The 20,638-nt window shown below is 42.8% G+C and overlaps 1 protein-coding gene across 1 annotated transcript; it reads left to right on the forward strand.

Annotated features, from left to right (window-relative positions):
- Nucleotides 1–8,050: 8,050 nt before the first annotated feature.
- Nucleotides 8,051–9,319, forward strand: HTR1A (5-hydroxytryptamine receptor 1A). The gene has a single exon (XM_008161860.3). It carries the CDS (start codon nucleotides 8,051–8,053, stop codon nucleotides 9,317–9,319), a length of 1,269 nt encoding a protein of 422 aa, XP_008160082.2.
- The last annotated feature ends 11,319 nt before the right edge of the window (nucleotides 9,320–20,638 follow it).

A 20,638-nucleotide genomic window follows, 5' to 3' on the forward strand; every position in this document is an offset into this window, starting at 1 on the left:
TTTAGACTGACTATGAGAAAACTCTGACCTCATTCCCAGTCATTTTTTCTTTAGTGCACTCTACTCTTCAGTTACCCAACATACCAAGCTTGATCATTTTTGCTTTTCTATGCTTAGATTTGAATTTTCTCAACTGAAACAATGCTTCCCAATGCTTTTACTGTCATGCAATACAAAGAAAATGGTAACATTTGCATAACACACTGGAGTAAACAGAGAAGTCCATTGACTACTCCATGCTATTAGTCAGGGGCTTTGCTGCCCAGGTTCTGCCCTATTGGTCCAAAGGCTGAGAAGATCAATATACCATTGCAGCACACCACAGGTGAGATCTATGAATGGTTGTCTTTGGTATATTATTTGGGTCTCAACTCAAATGTCACCTCCTCAGAGAAGACTTGCCTCACCAATTCCATAAGAGTAGATGCCTCCAATTCCTCCACCAGGTCACTCAATTTTGTCTTCCTCATGCCAATATTAGCACCCAAAACTATCTCATTTATTCATTTATTTGCTTACCTGTTTATAGTTTTTCCTCTACTGATTTCTGTATAAGGTCCTTGATTGCAGGAATATGTCTATGTCTCCTTCATCATTATATACCAAAAGCCTAGGAAAAATAGAAAGTACTCAATAAATACAGTCATTGATGGAAAAATGAGTGACTGGGCCAGGACTGTCCCCATTCCCAACGAGGCTTCCCCGAGGGTGGCTGGGGAACATGCTTCAGTGAATGAGTCAAGGCAAGGACTCTGTCTTTCCATCTTTATGGTTTTAGTCGATGTCATGCTGCCAGGCTCAAGAAGACATATGTGCTTGTTGTACAAAGGAATGAAGAGAGGAAGCAAGGAAGGAATAGATAATTGAACACAAACTTCAACTTCTTTCATCTGTTTCAAGTTCTTTGGAAATTTTCCACTGGAGCTGGCTGCAGTTTAGTCTTCAACCTGGATAATCACGTTAGGGGTCCTTTAACAGATGCAGGGAGGGGAATATGAGGCACCCACTGTGTGATCTAGGGCAAATCACTTAACTCTGAGGACCCTCAGTTTCCTTTTATGAAAACTAATTAAGTTTGGGTTAGAAGAATTCTGCAGTCCCTCACCATTTTGAAATATCTGCTATATCGACTGACAGAAAGTCAGAAAGGAGATGTTGAGGAAGTTATCAAGCAGATAATCCAGGTAGTAGTCAGGATCCACCAAGGTGGACTAGAGGCTACATTTTAAAAACACGATGACTAAGAATGATCCAGGCAGCCCTCAGGGCATGTTTTCAGGAAGGCTGGGCTTTAGGACACCATATTGTTCTCTCTCTCTCTCTGCCTGCCTCCTGCTGAGCAGCACCTTCTCATTAGTTGGGACCTTGAATGACTGAGTGACAACAGCTTCTCAGGTCAGATAGCTGCATGGAAGTAGTGGTTTTGCAGAGTAGAGAATTCTATTTTCTCATTGTACTCATGCATTTAAAAAACGTACAAGCACCATATTATTCTTTAAAGTTTTGGTAATTCATGTGTACTGCATAATAAAATGAAAAAACTAAGGAAAATTGTAATGCTAGTAAATGGCAGAGTAGTCATTTGAATCCAGAACTCTTGGCCCTAAGCCACTCTTCCCCATTTGACACATTACTGCTTCAATAGACCCAATGGCACAGTTAAAGACTGGTATTTTGTAATAATTGTTGCTTTTATATAAGTAGCATGTTTTAAAACAAGATTAAAATAATGCATTGAGTATTGCTTTTAGTTGTGTAACAAAAGTGTTACTTGTGAAAGCTAATAAAAATGTAGGCATTTCCCCTCAATTATATTAAATACAGTAATTAAATTTTGCTTCAAGTAATTACCAAGACTAGGTTTAATTTCCAACTATCCGTAGATTAACAGAAAATATTAAGCTAACATTTCAGACATTTTTCTCATCTCCACTATGTTCTTATCCTTTTAGAAGTGAGCCATAAACATATTGTCAGAAAGCGGCAGTGTAGAGGAATTGAGGCTGGGAAAGTACACTTATTAACACTACTAGAGGCCCAGTGCATGAAATTCGTGCAGGGGTGGGTGTCCCTCTCAGCACAGCCTGCACCCTCTCCAATCTGGGGCCCCTTGAGGGATGTCTGACCACCTGTTTAGGCCCAATCCCAATCCCGGGCCTAAATGGGTGGTCGGACATCCCTCTCACAATCCAGGACTGCTGGCTCCCAATTGCTCGCCTGCCTCTGCCTGATTGCCCCTAACCACTTCTGCCTACCAGCCTGATCACCCCCTAACCACTCCCCTGCCAGCCTGATCGACGCCTAACTGCTCCTCGGCCAGCCCGATTGCTCCTAACTGCCCTCCCCTGTCAGCCTGGTCACCCCTAACTGCCCTCCCCTGCCAGTCTGGTCACCCCTATCTGTCCTCCCCTGCAGGCCTGGTCCCCCCACAACTGCCCTACCCTGCTGGCTTGGTCGCCCACAACTGCCCTCCCCTGCAGGCCTGGTCCCCCCCCAACTGCCCTCCCTGCTTGCCTGATCGCCCACAACTGCCCTCCCCTGCAGGCCTGGTCCCCCCCAACTGCCCTCCCCTGCAGGCCTGGATCCCCCCCCCCCACTGCCCTCCCTTGCTGGCCTGGTCTCCCCCAACTGCCCTCCTCTGCTGGCCTGATCACCCCTAACTGCCCATAACTGCCCTCCCCTGCAGGCCATCTTGTGGCGGCCATCTTGTGTCCACATGGGGAAATCCATCTTTGACCCCATGGGGGTGGCCATCTTGTGTCTTGGAGTGACAGTCAATTTGTATATTACTCTTTTATTAGATATGATATAACTATAAACACTATCATCTGATAATTACCTACAACAGAAATACTACCTTTGGGTTTACTGTACTTTTAAACATTTTTGGGGGAACCTATGAATTTCAATTATTTATTTTATACAATTATTTATTTTATGCTTTTCTAGTAGTTCAAATGGTTGCGCTCCTAGAAAAAAGGGCAGACTACTATCCAATACTGATTATTAAACCTTTGTTGACACGTCCTTTCTCCCCGCCTCAGTGATTTCAGCTTTAAGTCAAGAAGTTCTAGTTTGGTCCTGGTAGGAGGTGAGTGTAACATCCACCAACTCCACCGCATGAAATCTATATAATTGTATTAACCAATGTCACCCCCCAAAAAAAGCAATAAAAAATAAATTAAAATAAAAAGAAGTTCCAGAATGCAGAGGTCACATCTTTTTTCACTAGTCTTGTACTCAGAATTGCCTAGAAAATTGAAAGTTTTCCAAATACTTTAAGAAACAAGGAGAATGTCATATTCATGTGTAAATTGTTTTCATAATAAATCCTCACCTGAAAGGGCCTTAATTGTTTTCTTTTTAGGCTCTGGCTCTTTCCTTTAAGCCCATATAATTCTTTCTCTACATTTCTCAGAAATTATCAGTAGAGAGAGAATATTATTACTTTGTATCACTATTATTACTATTATTGTTTAACCTTATTCGGTGTTTATTATGGGCCAGCAGTGTACTAAATCATTTAATCTTCACAAGTTTATTATCACACCCACTTTACTACTGAGAAAACAAAAGGGTTAAATAAACTGCCCAACGTCACACACCTAGTGAACACATGGTTATATTGCTTTCACTTTCTAGCTGCTGTGTTTTTAGCATGTGTGTTAATTGAATGAAGCCATTGTTAGGATTCTCAGAAGCAGCGACTGAGGCTTCCACTGTTTGTCTTTTCCCACTGAAAACCCAGTTCTGAGCCTCTGAGAAGTGCCTGACCCAGTAGAAATAGCAGTGAAGGAATGGTATCATCAGAGGAAAGTGGTTAGTGAGGATTAGACACACACACAAAAAGCATGTTTAGGTTTAAAGGAGAATTTACTCTCTGGCATGTTGCTTGCATTTCTTATAAATGACCAGTTAATTCTCACTAGTAATCAGAAGACTGCATTTCCTAAATTATTTAAGCAAACATTTCTCTTTAAAGTTCCTTTTCCTGGTGAATTCCAGTAAAATTTCACAGTGCTGGTAAACTACATTTGCTCTATTACTTCAGCATTTGAGGATTGAGGAGGATTAAATTCAGAATGGTATTTTTAGTTTAAAAAATAACCTATCCTAATCAAATTACTTGAAGAAAAGTAAAAACTTCTTAAATAGGAGCTTTTAAGTCACTCTTGTAATCTCCTAAGTAAAATTTCAACTCTTTACTATATAGGTTACTGACTCATTAATAAATTAGCCATAATTTGGGGATTATGGATAAACATATCAGTTATTGAGAAACCCCAACCATTCCTGAGACTTCAGTAATGACAGGACATTCAGCAAAACTTTAGTCTAATATCTTTTTATCTTTATGTCCCTAGACAAAGAACTACATTGAAATTCTGGGCTTACATCAAATTTCCTGTAAAAATGTTAAAAATCTTTATCTCCCATAAACTACATTAGAGAAATTTCATATGATGGATGATGTATCATACTCTAGATCTATAACTGACAAGTTCATACTTGCATCTAGTAAATTCAAACAAGAAATGAAAGCAGAATGACTGGAAGTATTGTTTTCAAATGATGTCATCAATAATATCTGCTTTAAGGCTAGCTTTTCTTTAGGCTGATTTCAGAGGCCTTAAAGAACCGGAGTCTAACACTTTATCCAGAATCTTTGGCTTGCACCATTTTTTTTTTAATGTGTTTCTTTATCTTTAAGGGTTAACATAGCAGACTTGGCAAGGTGTGAACATGGTGAAATGCGACATCATTTTGCTTTTAATATATACCACAGAATCATTCAACATAAGTTATACATAATTATTTATTCGTCACTGAATTTGGTATGGAAGCATAATTAGTGCTGCATATCCTTTTATACTTCTGCTTTCTTCCTAGTGTTCATCAGAATGCCTAAAAAACTTGTAATACATTTTAAAGAGTGAAATGTTTGAAATATTGTGTACATTATTTTGAAGGAATACATGAACTTTTTTCCAACTTGAATAAGAATGCTGCATCATAAAATATTAAAGTAGAATAGCAAATGCCAGTCCTCATGAATATTAACTTCAAAATTTTAGCATTCTTGAAAAAAAATTGTCAGTTATAAACCATTTGGGATCCACTAGAAGAATGCATATTTACTGACATATATTTATTTATATGTGCTAAATCTGGTATAATTCCTGTTCAAGTATGTCCTTGTATGTATACAAATATGTATATATTTACTTTCTTACATTTAAATTTATTTTACTCTTTGTTTATATTTATCAACTATATTTCCAGAGTTTTATCTTTGGAGAATTCAGATTTTAATTATTTTGCTATTATAATCTTTGGATATGCAACTATATTTTAACAAAGTTATTTAGTTCTGTGTTTGTCAGGAAATTTTAAAAAGGGGAATGAGAATCTTCACAAAATTTTAAAAGAATCTTCAGAGGCTAGAGCCAGAATCACCATGTATCCTCATCTGTTTTTTCAATGCCATGAATCATTACAAATGTCAGGTTCATTACTGCAGCATGCTGAAGTGATTAAGTGGAAACTGCCCAGCACTGCACTGTAAAACCATCCTTCTCCAAACACATTGCCCTGTACTGTATGCATTGGCACAATTAGATTTTCTTTGATGCTTTGGTGATTGCTCTTTTGCTTGGTCTTAAAGAATTGAAAGCTATGAAATTCAGAGCTCAAATTTGAAAATAATATTAAAACTATTGCTATCTGGAGTGAATCTGTGCATGTTATCTGGAGTCATCTGCTTTTGGGATTGCATTCTGAACTTTTCCTTTACTTCAGTCATGCTATCAGAATATATAAGTGAATTTGTTATTTACATATCTATTTAGGGTTTAGGAATACTATAATTCTTTACCCATGTTCAAATGGGATTAAATATGGTTTCCTTGATAAAGGACATAGCTTAGAACCAACCAATAGCAGCCTCTTTATTTTCTATGTGAAGTCATCCCCATTTGGAAAATCCAATATTGTCCCCTCACTTTCCCCATTGGTGAATGTGTGCAAATGTGTGAGTCCCAGAGTACAGGCTTTGTCGGAACAAAACCAACACAGATGAAGGTGAGAAAGTGTTTGCTTAAGTCTACTAAAACCTCATTCCTAGAGAAAACTTGTGAATGACAGATGCTGCAGGCTTTCAAAACGATCTAGACAATATAAGCTTGGTATATATGATTAAGAGCAAAAGAGAACACTATTTTTTTAAGGAAATAGAATAAAAATATATGACTCGATGTTACTTTTCTTTTAATAACCATTTTTTTTTTTCTCTTTCTTGAAGTTATGGGATTTCAATACCTGCTTAATTTTAGCATGACAAGGGTTCCTAGATGGCGCTCTAAAGCATTTGCCAGAAGGTGGCGGCATAAGTCCTGATTGCCTAGAGCTGTCCCAGGTGCTGAATCCAATTTCTGAGTTTAAGAGAAACTCAGGGGCCAGCGACCAGGGATTCCACTAAATTCTCCTTTAGAGATTTCTTTCTGGTAAGAAAAGCAAAAAGCCATATGAAATGCCTGAACTCATTGCAACACCCAGACAAAAGATCCCCTTCCCTAAATTTACTCACCACAAAGCTATGGGGAATGGCAATGTTCACTGAATTTAGGTCCAGAGACAAGTATGCATGGAACAGGCTGACAGATCTTGGAAGTGGGGGTGGGGGTGGAGTTGGAGGGGAGATTAACCAAAGAAAATATATGCATATATGCACAGCCCATGAATACAGACAATAGTGTGGGGACGGCCTAGGGTGGGGCAGGGGCTAGGTAGAGAGGGAGAAAGTGGGGGGGATAGGGAACATCTATAATACTGAACAATAAATAAGAAAAAAGAAAAAAAGGTAAATGGTGTTGGGAAGGCTTGTGTGAGTGTGTTCTAAATACATACCGAATTGAGTGTTTTCCTTTGGAGATGTAGCTATTTGTCTTTTGACAGGTCCTTTATATTCCTTTCTCCCCCATTCCCCAAGGTTAAGAAAGGTCACAGGCAACATCCTCCCCAAGGGAGTCAAAAATAAAATGATGGATGGGGTGGTCTGTAAAAAGCTGATACTCCATTTTCATTCCATCAATTTACCATAATTTACATACTGAACTAGGGTTGTCCACTCCCCCCCCCCCCCCCCCCCCAGACTTCTAGTGTCTCCTTTCCTTATTTCCTACTGCCACTATTATGATGCGGACTCTACTTAGGAATTTGACAGAAATATAAAGCAATGGATAGTTAGAATTTTCCCCTCGAGTTTGGCTGGGTGGGAGGCAAAGGTATTGGTTGCAATGTTGGTCTGACCAGGAGATCAAGTGCATGCACGCGAGTTCTAAGTGTGTGGACAACAGAGGCTTGAACGCTAAGTTGCTGAGCTAGAGGCAGAGGAGGGCGGGCACCCAGAGGAAAGAGACACTCGGGGTTGGGGAAGTATTAGGAAGGGAGGGTTAGCGTGGGAGGGAGGGAGACTGGCTGTCTGAGCGACACACAGAGGGATAAAGAAAGGGTGAGAGAAGGGAGAGGGGAAACTGAAAGGGAAGGCGAGTGGAGAGAAGGCGAGTGGAAGGAGGAGGCTTTAAAAAAAGAGAAGAGAGTGGGAGAGCGGGAGGGAGAGAATCGAGGAGGGTCACAGAATGACCGTGGAGGATGGGGCTTCAATATTCCAGATACTTCTAGGATTGGAGACTATTTGCTGGTGGGGAGACTCCGGCTCCGGCAGCCAGCTGGGCAGCGGCAAAGTAAAAAGAACAGCGAGGGACAGACGTTCCGGCCACCCCTCTGTCGCCCCGAGATCTCGGAGCTGTTCTCCGGCCAACTCGTTTCCCACCTAGAGTTCCGGAACGCGCTGGACCCAGGGAGCCCACGGAGCCCTAGAAGCAGTTCCTCCGAGATGCCTTCGCCTGAGCAGTAAGAACTTCCTGCTTGAGCCCCTGCACCCCCTCCCCCGAAGCTCCCAGGAGAAAGGGGCTGCGACCCCAGGGGGAGGGGCGAGGGGAATCCTCGCGCAGCTCTCGCTCCGTCCCCCTCCCCCGCCGGGCGCGCAGGCATGGATGTGCTCAGCCCCAGACAGGGCAACAACACGACGTCCTCCGAAGGTCCCTTCGGGACAAACGGCAATGCTACCGGCATCTCCGACGTGACCTTCAGCTACCAGGTGGTCACCTCCCTGCTGCTGGGCACGCTTATCTTCAGTGCGGTGCTGGGAAACGCGTGCGTAGTTGCTGCCATTGCTCTGGAGCGCTCCCTGCAGAACGTGGCCAACTATCTGATCGGCTCGCTGGCAGTCACCGACCTCATGGTGTCGGTGCTCGTGCTGCCCATGGCCGCGTGGAACCAGGTGCTCAACAAGTGGACGCTGGGACAGGTCACCTGTGACCTGTTCATTTCCCTCGATGTGTTGTGTTGCACCTCCTCCATCCTGCACCTGTGCGCCATCGCGCTGGACAGGTACTGGGCCATCACGGACCCCATCGACTACGTGAACAAGAGGACGCCCCGGCGGGCCGCTGCGCTCATCTCGCTCACTTGGCTCATTGGCTTCCTGATCTCCATCCCGCCCATGCTGGGCTGGCGCACCCCCGAAGACCGCTCGGACCCCGACGCGTGTACCATCAGCAAGGACCACGGCTACACCATCTACTCCACGTTCGGCGCTTTCTACATCCCGCTGCTGCTCATGCTAGTTCTCTATGGGCGCATTTTTCGAGCCGCGCGCTTTCGCATCCGCAAGACCGTCAAGAAGGTGGAGAAGAAGAGAGCGGACACCCGCCTCGGGGCGTCTCCAGCCCTGCCGCCCAGGAGGAGCATAAACGGAGAGCCAGAGAGCAGAGAATGGGGGCGGGGCGTGGAGAGTAAGGCCGGGGGCATTCAGTGCGCCAATGGAGCTGTGCGACAGGGCGAGGACGGCGCAGCCCTGGAGGTGATCGAAGTGCACCTGATGGGCAACTCCAAAGAGCACCTGCCGTTACCCAGTGAGGCGGGCTCTGTCCCCTGTGCTCCCGCCCCCTTAGGGAATAAAAATGAGCGCAACGCCGAGGCCAAGCGCAAGATGGCTCTAGCCCGCGAGAGGAAGACGGTGAAGACCCTGGGCATCATCATGGGCACCTTCATCCTCTGCTGGCTGCCCTTCTTCATCGTGGCCCTGGTCCTGCCCTTCTGCGAGAACAGCTGCCACATGCCCAGTCTGTTGGGCGACATCATAAACTGGCTCGGCTACTCCAACTCTCTGCTCAACCCTGTCATTTACGCCTACTTCAACAAGGACTTCCAAAACGCCTTTAAGAAGATCGTCAAGTGCAAGTTCTGCCGCGGATGAGGGTGGAGGAGGAGCAGCCGCTCAGTAGGCCCGCCCCTCCCACTTGGCCTCCCGCAACCCTCTGGAATCGATACTTAGGATAACTTGCAGCTTTTTCTCTTCCCCAGTGGCTCCGCCTGCGGCTTCCAGATCTCGCCCTGTCCCCTCTCCTCCCCCCCCCCCCCCCCCCCACACACCTTCTCGCTGGGAGAACGCTAGTGGGAGGAGGCGCCCCAGGCTGGGCAAGAGGGTGCGGGACACTTCCCGGGTTTTAAGAAGCGACCCTGGCTCCCGAATGTTTTGTCCCAGCAATCGCCTCCTCCCACCTATGCTCCCCAAATTTTCGCGGCGAAACTTTCAGACTCAGCCGTTCAGGGCAAAAAATAAAATAAAAAAAAAAAAAAAAAAAATTAAAAAAAAATCCACACATAAAATAAACTGCACCCAGCCGCCGTTCCAACTGTAATGGCCCCCACCTGCTCGCCCCACGGCTGGAATTTGGACTTAAGTTTCAAGGACTTGGCTCCTTTCCTCACCCCGTCCCCACTTCCTGGCTCTCTTGTCCAGGAAACGTTCCCTCTTTCCCTGTCTCATCCCTTCTCTCCTTTCCCAGCTTCCATTGAAGCCCTCGCTCGACCCTGGGCACTGTCCCCCCCCACCCCCCCCCGCGGGAAAGGCGGGAGGGCCTGCTTTTCGCTGTGGCTGTGGTGACCCTGGGAACCCCCACCTCTCCCTGCAAACCCGCACAGTAACACTCCCGAGCACGGCCCCTGCTTGGCTTTCTTGCATCCAAAACAAGTGGCCAGAAGCTGTCTCTTACAGCGGACTTGCAAGTTCAAGGCTGGGCCAGGGGGAGAGTGCGGCACGATTTGACCCGCGCTGGCCTTGGCGCCAGCACTCACCAAAGAAACTGACACCCAGTGGGAGGGAGAGCGGACTTCTCTTTGTCCGGATGCGGGCTTCGCCGCTTACCTACTGCGGGAGGCGCCCGCCCGCCTCGGTGTGCGCGCTGGAGACGCCCAGCGCTCACGGCCCAGCGGACTGACCCGGACTGGGTGCCTTCCTGCGCCAACGCCCCTGGACGCGCGGAAGCGCCGCTAGGACCAATGTTAGGTTGGCCACTGCCGCGCCCTGGGGTCCCAATAGGCTCTTTTCTGCCGGAAAGACCCGGAAGGCGCCAGGTTGGCGTGTCCGGCATCAAAGAGGGAGGGGTCTCAGGGTACTGCCTGGCTCCAGCTGACATTCCCCAAGGCACCTGAAATGGGTAATGTTATCCCAAGGATGCAGACTCTTTCCTCCTAATTCACCACCCGGGTCCTTTTTCGCATAAGGGAATAGCTCTGTGTAGCGCGTCCTAACACTAGGCAGGATTTGTCCTGGACCAGAACCTTGGTTTCCAAAGAGGAATTCTGGGCTTTCAGTTGATGGGGCCCAGATAGGTTTATCACTATCTGTGATTTCAGAGGCGGTTACCTCAAATAATGGGGCCCTAAAGCCTAGCTTGGGGTGCTCATCTCTGGGGAGTCCCCGAGAACCTTGTACAAAGTTACATTTGCTCCCTGGCCTGTTTTTCACCACAGGTCTAAGGGAAACTGGCTTCTTTCCCTTTAAATTTATGGAGTACTCCAAGCTTCCCCCCACCCCCCACCCCTCCCGCCACCTCTCCCCCTCAAAGTTATTCTTTCAGCCTTGCCACTCCTGCTAAGAGGTTAAAATCTATGCTGCCTCCAGAAGGGAAGTTATTTTGGTGCTCCGTTTGAATGTAAATTTCTATCCATGTGACCTGACCAGGATCAAGAAGTTTGTTATAGTTAGATCTAGCCTCTAATATTTTAAAAGTTATTTTTATTGTTGAGAGTATTAAAGATGTCTCCTATCACCCCCCTCTTTCACCCCCTCCACCAGCTCGCTCTCACCCCACTCCAGGCCTTTTCACACTATTGTCTGTGTCCAAGAACTATGCATATATGCATATAAGTTCTTTGGTTAACCTTTTCCTGCCCCCTCCCTCCCTTCCCTTTGATTTCTGTCAGTCTGTTCCATGCTTCCCTGTCTCTGGACCTATATTGTTCAAAATTTCATTTGGTTCATTAGATTCCACATATAAGTGATGTTTATGTTTCTCTGAGTGGCTTATTTCACTTAGCATAATAATCTCCAGGCCCATCCACTCGGTCTCAAAGGGTAAAAGATCTTTTTTTATAGCGGCATAGTATTCCACTGTGTAAATGTACCACAGCTTTTGATGAATGCCTGTTTTGTTTTCCAGCAATTGCGCAAAGTTATGTATTCTTACGCCCCTCTCCCTTCAACTGTACCTTTGTTGCAAACCATGTTGCAAAAGTTGGTAATGAAAAGTTCACTGTGTTTAAGAAGATGAAAAGACAGCTCTGTTACTTGAAGCCATTTATTGTTTGTTAAACTGAAAAAAAAAAAGCCCCCACTTGTTATGTTTTTCTGTAACCTAAGTTGAGAGTAGGCATCATAACCAGTTAAACAGAGAGAGTATAAAAACTCTGGGAACTCAGTGGATGATCTGTCTATACATATGTAATGCTGATGGAGCTATGGTGGAGAAAATAAGGTAGACTTATCCCGTCCGACAATTATTCACTCAAAAATTTTGTTCTTTTTCTAACAATAATTTAAGTAGAGCTATATGGAAAAAAAAAAACTTTTCTGTCTTCCTAAATCTTTAGAACAAATTCTATATTTAAAATAATTCAAGTCCAAAATTTGCTCATCCTATTAGGCTTTGGCCAGCGAGTATTACATTTGAAGTTTTGAGACTTCCAGTTATTTGTGTCTCTCACAGAACTGTATGGCAATAGTTTTTGGACATTCGCTCTTCCTGTTTTAGAGGATTTACACAAGAACAGGGAAGGAGCATCCAACTGGACTGTAATTTCCAAGCAATAGAGAAATTAGGAATATGTGCAAAAGAGCTGCATAGCAGAAAAGAGACTCTGATGCTTTTTTTGAAGTATTTAAATTAAGGTAAAGTATACATGCATCAAAATTGGCTTTCACTCTTCCCTGTGACAATAAAGGAATTTAACAATGGCAATGCTACAATAAACTGATACTAGTGACACATGTATCTTTATTTTCATCAGAATCACTGTCTACTTGTATTTATTTATATAATTTTAAAACTGAAGTCAAAGAATACAGTTACCAGGAGAAGATCCTGCTACACAGATCAGGGATCTGACGGTTAGAGAAATAAATTTACTTTTAGTGCTGAAACATTCCAGATCAGTGGTTTCTCTTTTTAAAAAATCCTGTCTCTGGAAAGAGAAGGTCACATCTGATTGGTTAGCCATGAAACCAGGCATTGACCCTGACTGATACCTACAGATAAGATTTAGGCATCTGTCTAATTAAAATGAATGAGGCGGGGGACCTGCAGGAGAGGAATGCAGCCTCTGGTAAAAGCAACAGGGGCCCATCCCGCCTCTTCGAAGTAGTGGACAGCGCTGAGGCCCCTCCTTGGTCTCCCCACAATGTCCCGCTAGAAGAAAACGGCTTCCCTCGGAGTCAAACGAAGCAATGGTTTGGGGTCTGTCACTAAATTAAAAGTGGAGGGGCATTTTCCTCTCCGGGTGGATCTCATTTGATAGTGGGGTTCAATGTGTGAGATCTATTACTGTGTTAAAATTAATTCTTATGCTGGCTCTCTTCCCCTACTGGAATCATCAGTAATGCCTCTAGTTTCCCATGCTATCTTTGCTAATTCCACTGCTTTCTGGTATCAGATTGATGGCTGCAAGGCAAGGTGAGCTCAGGTAAATGCCAGGGGGAAAACAAAGGTTAGTGATATTATGGCCACAAAAGAGAGCCTACCTGCCTAGTCCAGGCAATATATATGTATGCATATTGTTAGCCAAAAAAAGGGTATAGGCTGTAAAAAAAATGTATTTATTTGAGCAAAGGATCACAATCTGAGAGACACAGATTCAGGTAGCAACCCAAACTGTGCACTGCAGAGTAAAGGAAAGCCAAGATTAATCAAGGCCAAACCCACACAATGTAATTCTTGCATGCAAATGAAGGCTTGCTGCCTAGGTTAACAGAGATTGGTTAGTTCCAATATGTACAGAGGGAGCTGAATCCTATAAGGAAGGGAGTAAAGTCCAGATATGCCCATGTAGAGGTTGTTGTTCCCGGATGTTTATGGCTCCAGGATGTTTTGAGCTGAGTTTAGCAACAGGTCTTAGCAATAAGGCTTTTGGAAATGAGACACAAGATGTGTCTAGGGTGCTTTGGCCTCACTTAATAGCCTCCTGACTCTATTTTAAGTGACTCTTTATGTCACTTATGTCACAATGCTTATTTCACTTTATTTTCTTCATTATTAGTATCTTCCCAATAATAAAAATAAAGGCAGAGGAATTGAGAGAATTTGAAACGTGTTGAATAAATGCACCCCTGATCTTGAGTAAATTGATGTATTGGCACATTTATCTTAGATTCTGGGCAGCTCCCTTCTTGGCTTGCATCTCTTTCCCCGAGGGGACCGTGGTGTTTGACTTTCTATAGTATTGAATCTCTATCAATACTCCAATAAAGAGAGACTTCTTACCATTCACGTCCACTGCGATTAACAAGCCCAGATAATCAATTAGCAGCTATCACATGTCAGGTTGTTGAAAAAGGTTGAATATGGGACTACTAATATAAGATGTTCTTGTCACCTTGAAGGAGAAGTTTTCAACCTACTTGGGTATTCAAGAATGAGCTCCTAAAGCTAAGAAAACATGAATGGCAGAATATGTAACCATGATCTAAATAGGACAAATCACAGGAGTTTGGCACCACAAAAATTCACAGGACAAAACTCACTCTGGGCTGTGGTGGATAGAAAAGATTGGGTAGAGAAAGCTGTGTGGATCACCCAGAAATGAACTCTGGGCACGTGATGGGGCATGAAAAAGCAGACATTCTTTATGAGGTGCCCACGACAGCCCGATCCCTTCCTCGTGCCAGATGGGCCTGGGATGAAATTTTTGTCTGGAGTGCTAGACCACCGGTAGCCTGGGCTGATTATGGATGTGGTGATCCTGGAGAGAGGTGCAGGCTCAAAACTTCCATGTATTTGTGTCAATTCAAAGCCTCTGAGAAGAGAGAGAAGATGCATCTAAAGTCAAAAGATTGCCCTGGCCAGTGTGGCTCAGTTGGTTGGAGCGTCGCCCTGTGCACTGAAAGTTTGCTAGTTTGATTCCCTGCCTGGGCACACGCTGGGATTGCTGGCTTGATCCCAGATAGGGGGGTGTGCAGGAGGCAGCTGATCGATGTTTCTCTCTCTCTTTAAACGTCAATAATATAAAAATAAATAAAGAGGATTGGGGGTTGGTGGTCACTAGATAAAAGGAGGAAGGTTCTGAGCAGACTAAGGGGCAGCGCATATGAATAAGGAGAATATGTTTAATTATTAAAGGATGACAACGGATGACCGGAAGTAAGTACAAGACAAAATAATTCATGCTTATATAATGTTTGTGTTTTGCCAAGTGTTTTCATTGACTATACAATTTAAATTTGAGGTAGCATATTCTTTTGGAAATACCATTTAGACTATTTTAGCTAAAGCAGAAGATTCACATAGTAGTGGGTCAGAGTAGAAGAAAAGTGCTAGCGATCATATATGGAAGGATTATAATTTCAAGTGAAAGAGCTGGAACTATATTTGTAGTCAGTGGGAATCATTAATGATGAAAGCAGAAGAGTTCAGTTTGAAGGTGATTTAAATGATGCACTTGAAACAATAAAGGACTGAAAGTGGGATGCTTGCTGGCCGAAGGAATGAAAACAAGTACAATTCTGGAAAATACGTCAAAGGCAGAACTGGCAGGACTTGGTGCCTGGATATGAGCAGAGATAATTCAAGATGCTGATGAGGTTTTGAGCCAAGGAGATCTGGGTAAATAATGGAAATGGCCAAGCCAAGGGTTGCTTTTCCTATGGGTCTTTGCTTTTTCAGCGTTATCTGTAACTATAGAGGACTTTTTGTCCTCTGCTAAAAGAAGTTCTAGACCAGATGGAAGGGGCATGCCAGAAAAGGTATTGATACATGTCACAGCCTTTGAACAATCTATCATTTGGGTATATGAGGAATGCTACCTCATAGAGCAATGGTTGAACCAATTCCCTGATGACTGCACCATTTTTTTAGTAGAACCTGTTGTTTTTTTTAAAAGGGCACAGTTCCAAGGCACTACAACAGGCTTTCAAGCATTGTAACCCAAAAGCACTGTGTTAGGCAGTATTTTAAGAATGACATAGGAAGCCCAGAAGATTGGGACTGACCAGGTGACCAAGTGGAGAAACAAAGTAATCCGGTTTGCTCTTCAAGTCCACTTATCAAGAATCATAGCAGACCTGTTTGATTCTTAACGTATATATTCCTAGATCCATGAGGCTAAAGTATTCAGTTATTTTTTCTATTTTCTAACCCACTTTGCTTATGTGGCAAAGAAAGGGATGGGGAAATGAACTGGGTGCACAGATACTTCAATATCTGATCCTATTTCAGTCATTTCCGTTCAATTGTCCAGCCTTCCAGAAAGTTCCCCAGGCCAGGATTTCAAGGAGCTATCTTACACTGACAAGTGGTCATTCTGTTGTGGTTTCATCTGTGAATAAAGAAAAGGAAACTAGCTGGCTGGGAGAAAAGGGGGAGGATGGAGGAAAGAGCAGACAACAGAACTCTCCTATGCTGTTATGTAGCTGTGGAGATTGATGAGAAAGTATTTTGAAACTTCTCCAAGGTCCTAGGAGGAAAAGCATTCTATGAATTACAGTGTGCTTCAAGATCTGTGGGAGCAATTAGTCTGAATTTACAAGAACTAAAGAAGAGAGAAGTCAAACTGTGAAAGCTGGTTTTAACTTTAAAAGAACAGTAGAGACAGGGCTGCAATAGCATGTATTCACAAGCAATATAGTTTCCTGCAAACCTATACTATATTGTAAAAATTTGCAACAGAGAAGGGGCTTATTGCGTAGCTTCTGGTTCAGGAGTGGTGGGCAGATCATTCATTCACTCATTTATTCAAGTAATAATTCTGGAACACCTATGGGCTAGGCACTATTCCAGGTGCTTAGGATGTAGCAGTGAACAAAGTACAGAAAGTCTCCCTGGTAGATTACTTACAAAAATAGCCACAATTATTCCCCGGTATGTGTTCACTTCTTTTGCAATGTGATTTTCAGCTTCTCCCATCAAGATATGGAGGCTTTCTCTCCACTTGAATCTGTGTTGATCTTGTACTTGCTCTGACTTATAAAACAGTGCAGAATTGATGTGATGCCAGTTCTGACCATGGAACTCACAAGGCCTTGCACTTTTCCAAATGTCCCCCAAAGCCCTGCCCAACCATCATGTGACCAAGCCTGTGATCTCTTGCTGGAGACCAAAAGATCACCTGGATCAGAGAAAAATCATCCCAGGGAAGGTCATCATGGATGAACACGATCTCATTAGACGCAGCAGCTGACTGCAGACATAAGAGTCAGCACAGATAACAGATAGTCACCTAGCTTCCCTATTACAAATTGTCAAAGCACAGACTTGTGGACTAAATAAGTGGTTGTTTTTTTTTTTTTTTAAAGTTGGGTTATTATTGCATTGCAATCACACTTGTGATATCTTCTTTAAAAACATGTTTTTTTAAATTAATTTCAGAGAGGAAGGGAGAGGGAGAGATAGAAACATCAATGATGAGAGAGAATCATTGATTTGCTGCCTCCTGCACCCCCCCCCCCCCAATCCCCTCAGGTCTCCCCTCCCTCCAGGGATCTAACCTGCAACCGGGTGTGTGCCCTGACTGGAATCGAACTGTGACCTCCTTCATAGATCAACATTCAACCACTGAGCACCACCGTCCAGTCAATAGTTGCTATTTTAAGGTACTAAATTTGAGGAGTAATTTGTCACATTGAAACAGCTAATGGACACAGTTACAGACCTTAAGGAGTTATATTCTAGGAAAAAAGAGAAAATTAACAACAACAAAACCACATATATATGTAGTATATGATGGTGATCAGTATTATGGGAAAAATGAACTAGATTATGATACATAAAGAGCACCTAAATGCAACGAAACTATTCATGACTTTATAACAGAGATTCTTGAATTGTCAAACTACTCTGAATTATCACCTGATGTTAGAGAGTCTGGCTTTGTAGTAAACTAGACCCTTGGGAATGGCCGACTCCTAGCTTATTTCAAGGTCCTTCCTCAACTTCCTTCATCTTCCCCTATCTTTATATCTCTCATATATGCCATTTCTCTGTCTTTTTAATTTCTGATATTCTTTTTCTAGGTTTTAGTTCATGCTTGGATGATCGCATGATTGTTTTAGTCTCCTAAATTTTCTTCCATTCCCTTTTCTCCCACATATATCCCTCTTGTATTTCATCTTGAGTACTGCTGTTAAACTAATATTCTCATGCAAAAAGATCCCCCATCCCATACTCAGGTTTACTTCCTGCAATATGACCAATTCCTCTTAACCTTGTGCTAATATTTAAAAAGATAATATCTGGAGATTTTAGCAAAAGTTCTGTTATATAGTATCTAGTTAACAAATATTATTTAATCCTTACTCAAGGCAGAATCTGTGACTGGGTCATTTGCTGATTTTGTGGTTGTAGAGCAGGGAGGAAAATTATATTTAATATTAAATGTAATACCCTGATTTTTACTGTAATTTTTAATCACATAAAACAGTTATGTAGAGTTTTCAAATGTTTGAGAAAGAAATAAGAGGACATTTAGAAACTACCATTGTACATAAAATAGAGCTTTAATTATAAAGAAATAAGATAATAAATAAGACTTGAGAATGAGCTTGGTAACTGGTAAAATACTAGAAAATATAGCATCAACCATCAACCTTGTTCCCTTCTTATCTATGCTTTGCCTGACCTTGAAGTGTAGTTTGTCCTCTCTCTCTTTCTCTCTTTCTCTCTATCAATCTATTGATCTATTGCAGGGTAGGGGAGCTGATCATTGCTTTCAGTTCCTGATAATTTTCACAGTGGACCAAACTGTTACCCCTCCAAAGCCTCTCCGACAGGAACCAGATGGCTGGTATACTCTAGCTGCCAAAATAACAGAAATATAAACCATAAAATATGAAGAAATTATATATTTTTTATTTTGCTACATTTCTATCTTGACAGAGTGCCATTAAATAATGGGGATTTAAAGAGACGACTGTGAAATTAAAAAAAATATTGAGTCTGGGCCATTGTTCTCATTCTTCATTGTTAAATAATTAAGCCTTGATCATATCAAACACACACACTTGATCTGTGTCATCTGATGACATTACAATTTTTGCTTTAGCAATTTAGGAAAAATGATCTGTTTCTTATTTAAACTTTGATGATACAGTACCTGGTCAAATAAAAATATTCAATTGGTGTGAATTCCTAACATTGTGCTTGATAGTTTTTGCTTGGTTTAATATGCCCGTTACACTTTTAATCATCTATATATGTAAAAGCCTAAGCGACCAGCCAACCATTTGACCGTTAGCTATGATGTTCACTGACCACCAGAGGTAGGACACTCAGTGCACAGGCATGGAAACATGGAACAGACTGATGAATCTCAGAAGGAAGGGAGGAGGAGGGAGGATGGAAAGAGATTAACCAAAGATCTTATATGCATATTAAAGGCCCAGTGCACAGATTCAGGCACCGCTGGGGTCCCTTGGCCTGGCCTGCGGGGATCCAGCCAAAAACGGCTCTCTGACATCCCCCGAGGGGTCCCAGATTGCGAGAGGGAGCAGACCAGGCCTAGAGACCCCACTAATCCATGCACTGGGCCTCTAGTATTTTAATAACATCTTGTCTGCTAATAATGGGTTTGGCAGCATCATCACTGATTTTTTTCATAAATGTTTACATACATACTCATATAATTTATTATTACTTGGCATACTTAAGCATATCTTATGCAGCATGATGTACTTTTAACAAAATAATTTTTCTGTTCACATGTATAAATGGGATATAAATAAGTCAGTGTTTCTCAACTGGGGGTGATTTGTGCCCTCACCCCCAAGTGACATTTGGCAATATCTGGAGACATTCTTAATCATCATGACTGGAGGGGCGCATCTAGCAGTTAAAGGCCAGAGATGTGCTAAACATCCTACCCTGTACAGGACAGCCTCCACACTTAATATGGCCCCAAATATCAATAGTGCTGAGGTGCATGAATTCGTGCATGGGTGGGGTCCGGCCAGCCTGGCCAGGGGGAGGGGACATGGGCGGTTGGCCAGCCTGTCTGCTGGTCGAACACCTGGTCGAGGGGACAATTTGCATATTAGCCTTTTATTATATAGGATATACACTGAGTGGCCAGATTATTATGCGTTCAGAGATCATAATAATCTGGCCACTAAGTGTATATTGTAAATAATGCTGCAGTGAACATAGTATTTCACATATCTTTTTAAATTAGTGTTTTGTATTTTTTCAGATAAATACCTGGCAGTGGAATTGCTGGGTCATATGGTAGTTGCATTTTTAATTTTTTGAGGAAACTACATACTGTTTCCCATAGTGGCTGAACGAATTTACAATCCTGCAACAGTACTTTTATGGCCAGCAAAGAGGCAGTGTATGCAAATAGGACAAATCAAAGACAAAAAAATGCTATAAGCTCCACATTGTTTTGTCATGCTTATTAACTTTTCCAGGAACTTTCACACATATAATGTTTTATAATTCTTATATTATCCCTGGATGTGAAAATAGAAGATTTTACCATGACTTTTTAAATATGCAAAACAATTTATAAGATTATCTTTTATTAAATGTATCTTTATTGTTGAAAGTGTTACAGATAATCCCTTTTTCCCCCCCATTAACCCCCTTCACCCTCCCTGGCCCCTCCCCAGGCCTTCACCACACTATTATCTGTGTCCATGGACTATGCATATATGCATATAAGTTCCCTGGTTAATTTCTCCCCTGCCATCCTGCCTTCCCTCTGAAATTTGTCAGTCTGTTCCATGTTTCTATGTCTCTGGACCTATTTTGTTCATTAGATTCCACATATGAATGAGATCATGTGATACTTGTCTTTCTATGACTGGCTTATTCCCTTAGCATAATACTCTTTAGGTCCCTCCATGCTGTCTCAAAGGGTAAGAGATCCTTCTTTTTTACAGTTGCATAGTATTCCATTGTATAAATGTACCATAGCTTTTTTACCCACTCATCTGCTGATGGGCACTTGGGCTGTTTACAGATCTTAGCTATTGTAATTTACAAGACCAGTTAGTGATCCCAGTTCCCTGTTCACAGAGCTTTGAAGC

Source organism: Eptesicus fuscus, chromosome 4 (assembly GCF_027574615.1).
Source record: "Eptesicus fuscus isolate TK198812 chromosome 4, DD_ASM_mEF_20220401, whole genome shotgun sequence".
In the NCBI taxonomy this organism is placed as follows: Eukaryota; Metazoa; Chordata; class Mammalia; order Chiroptera; family Vespertilionidae; genus Eptesicus; species Eptesicus fuscus.

What these genes read in the sequence shown, in the direction of transcription:
- HTR1A (XM_008161860.3), top strand. Translation starts at nt 8,051, where the DNA reads ATGGATGTGCTCAGCCCCAGACAGGGCAACAACACGACGTCCTCCGAA.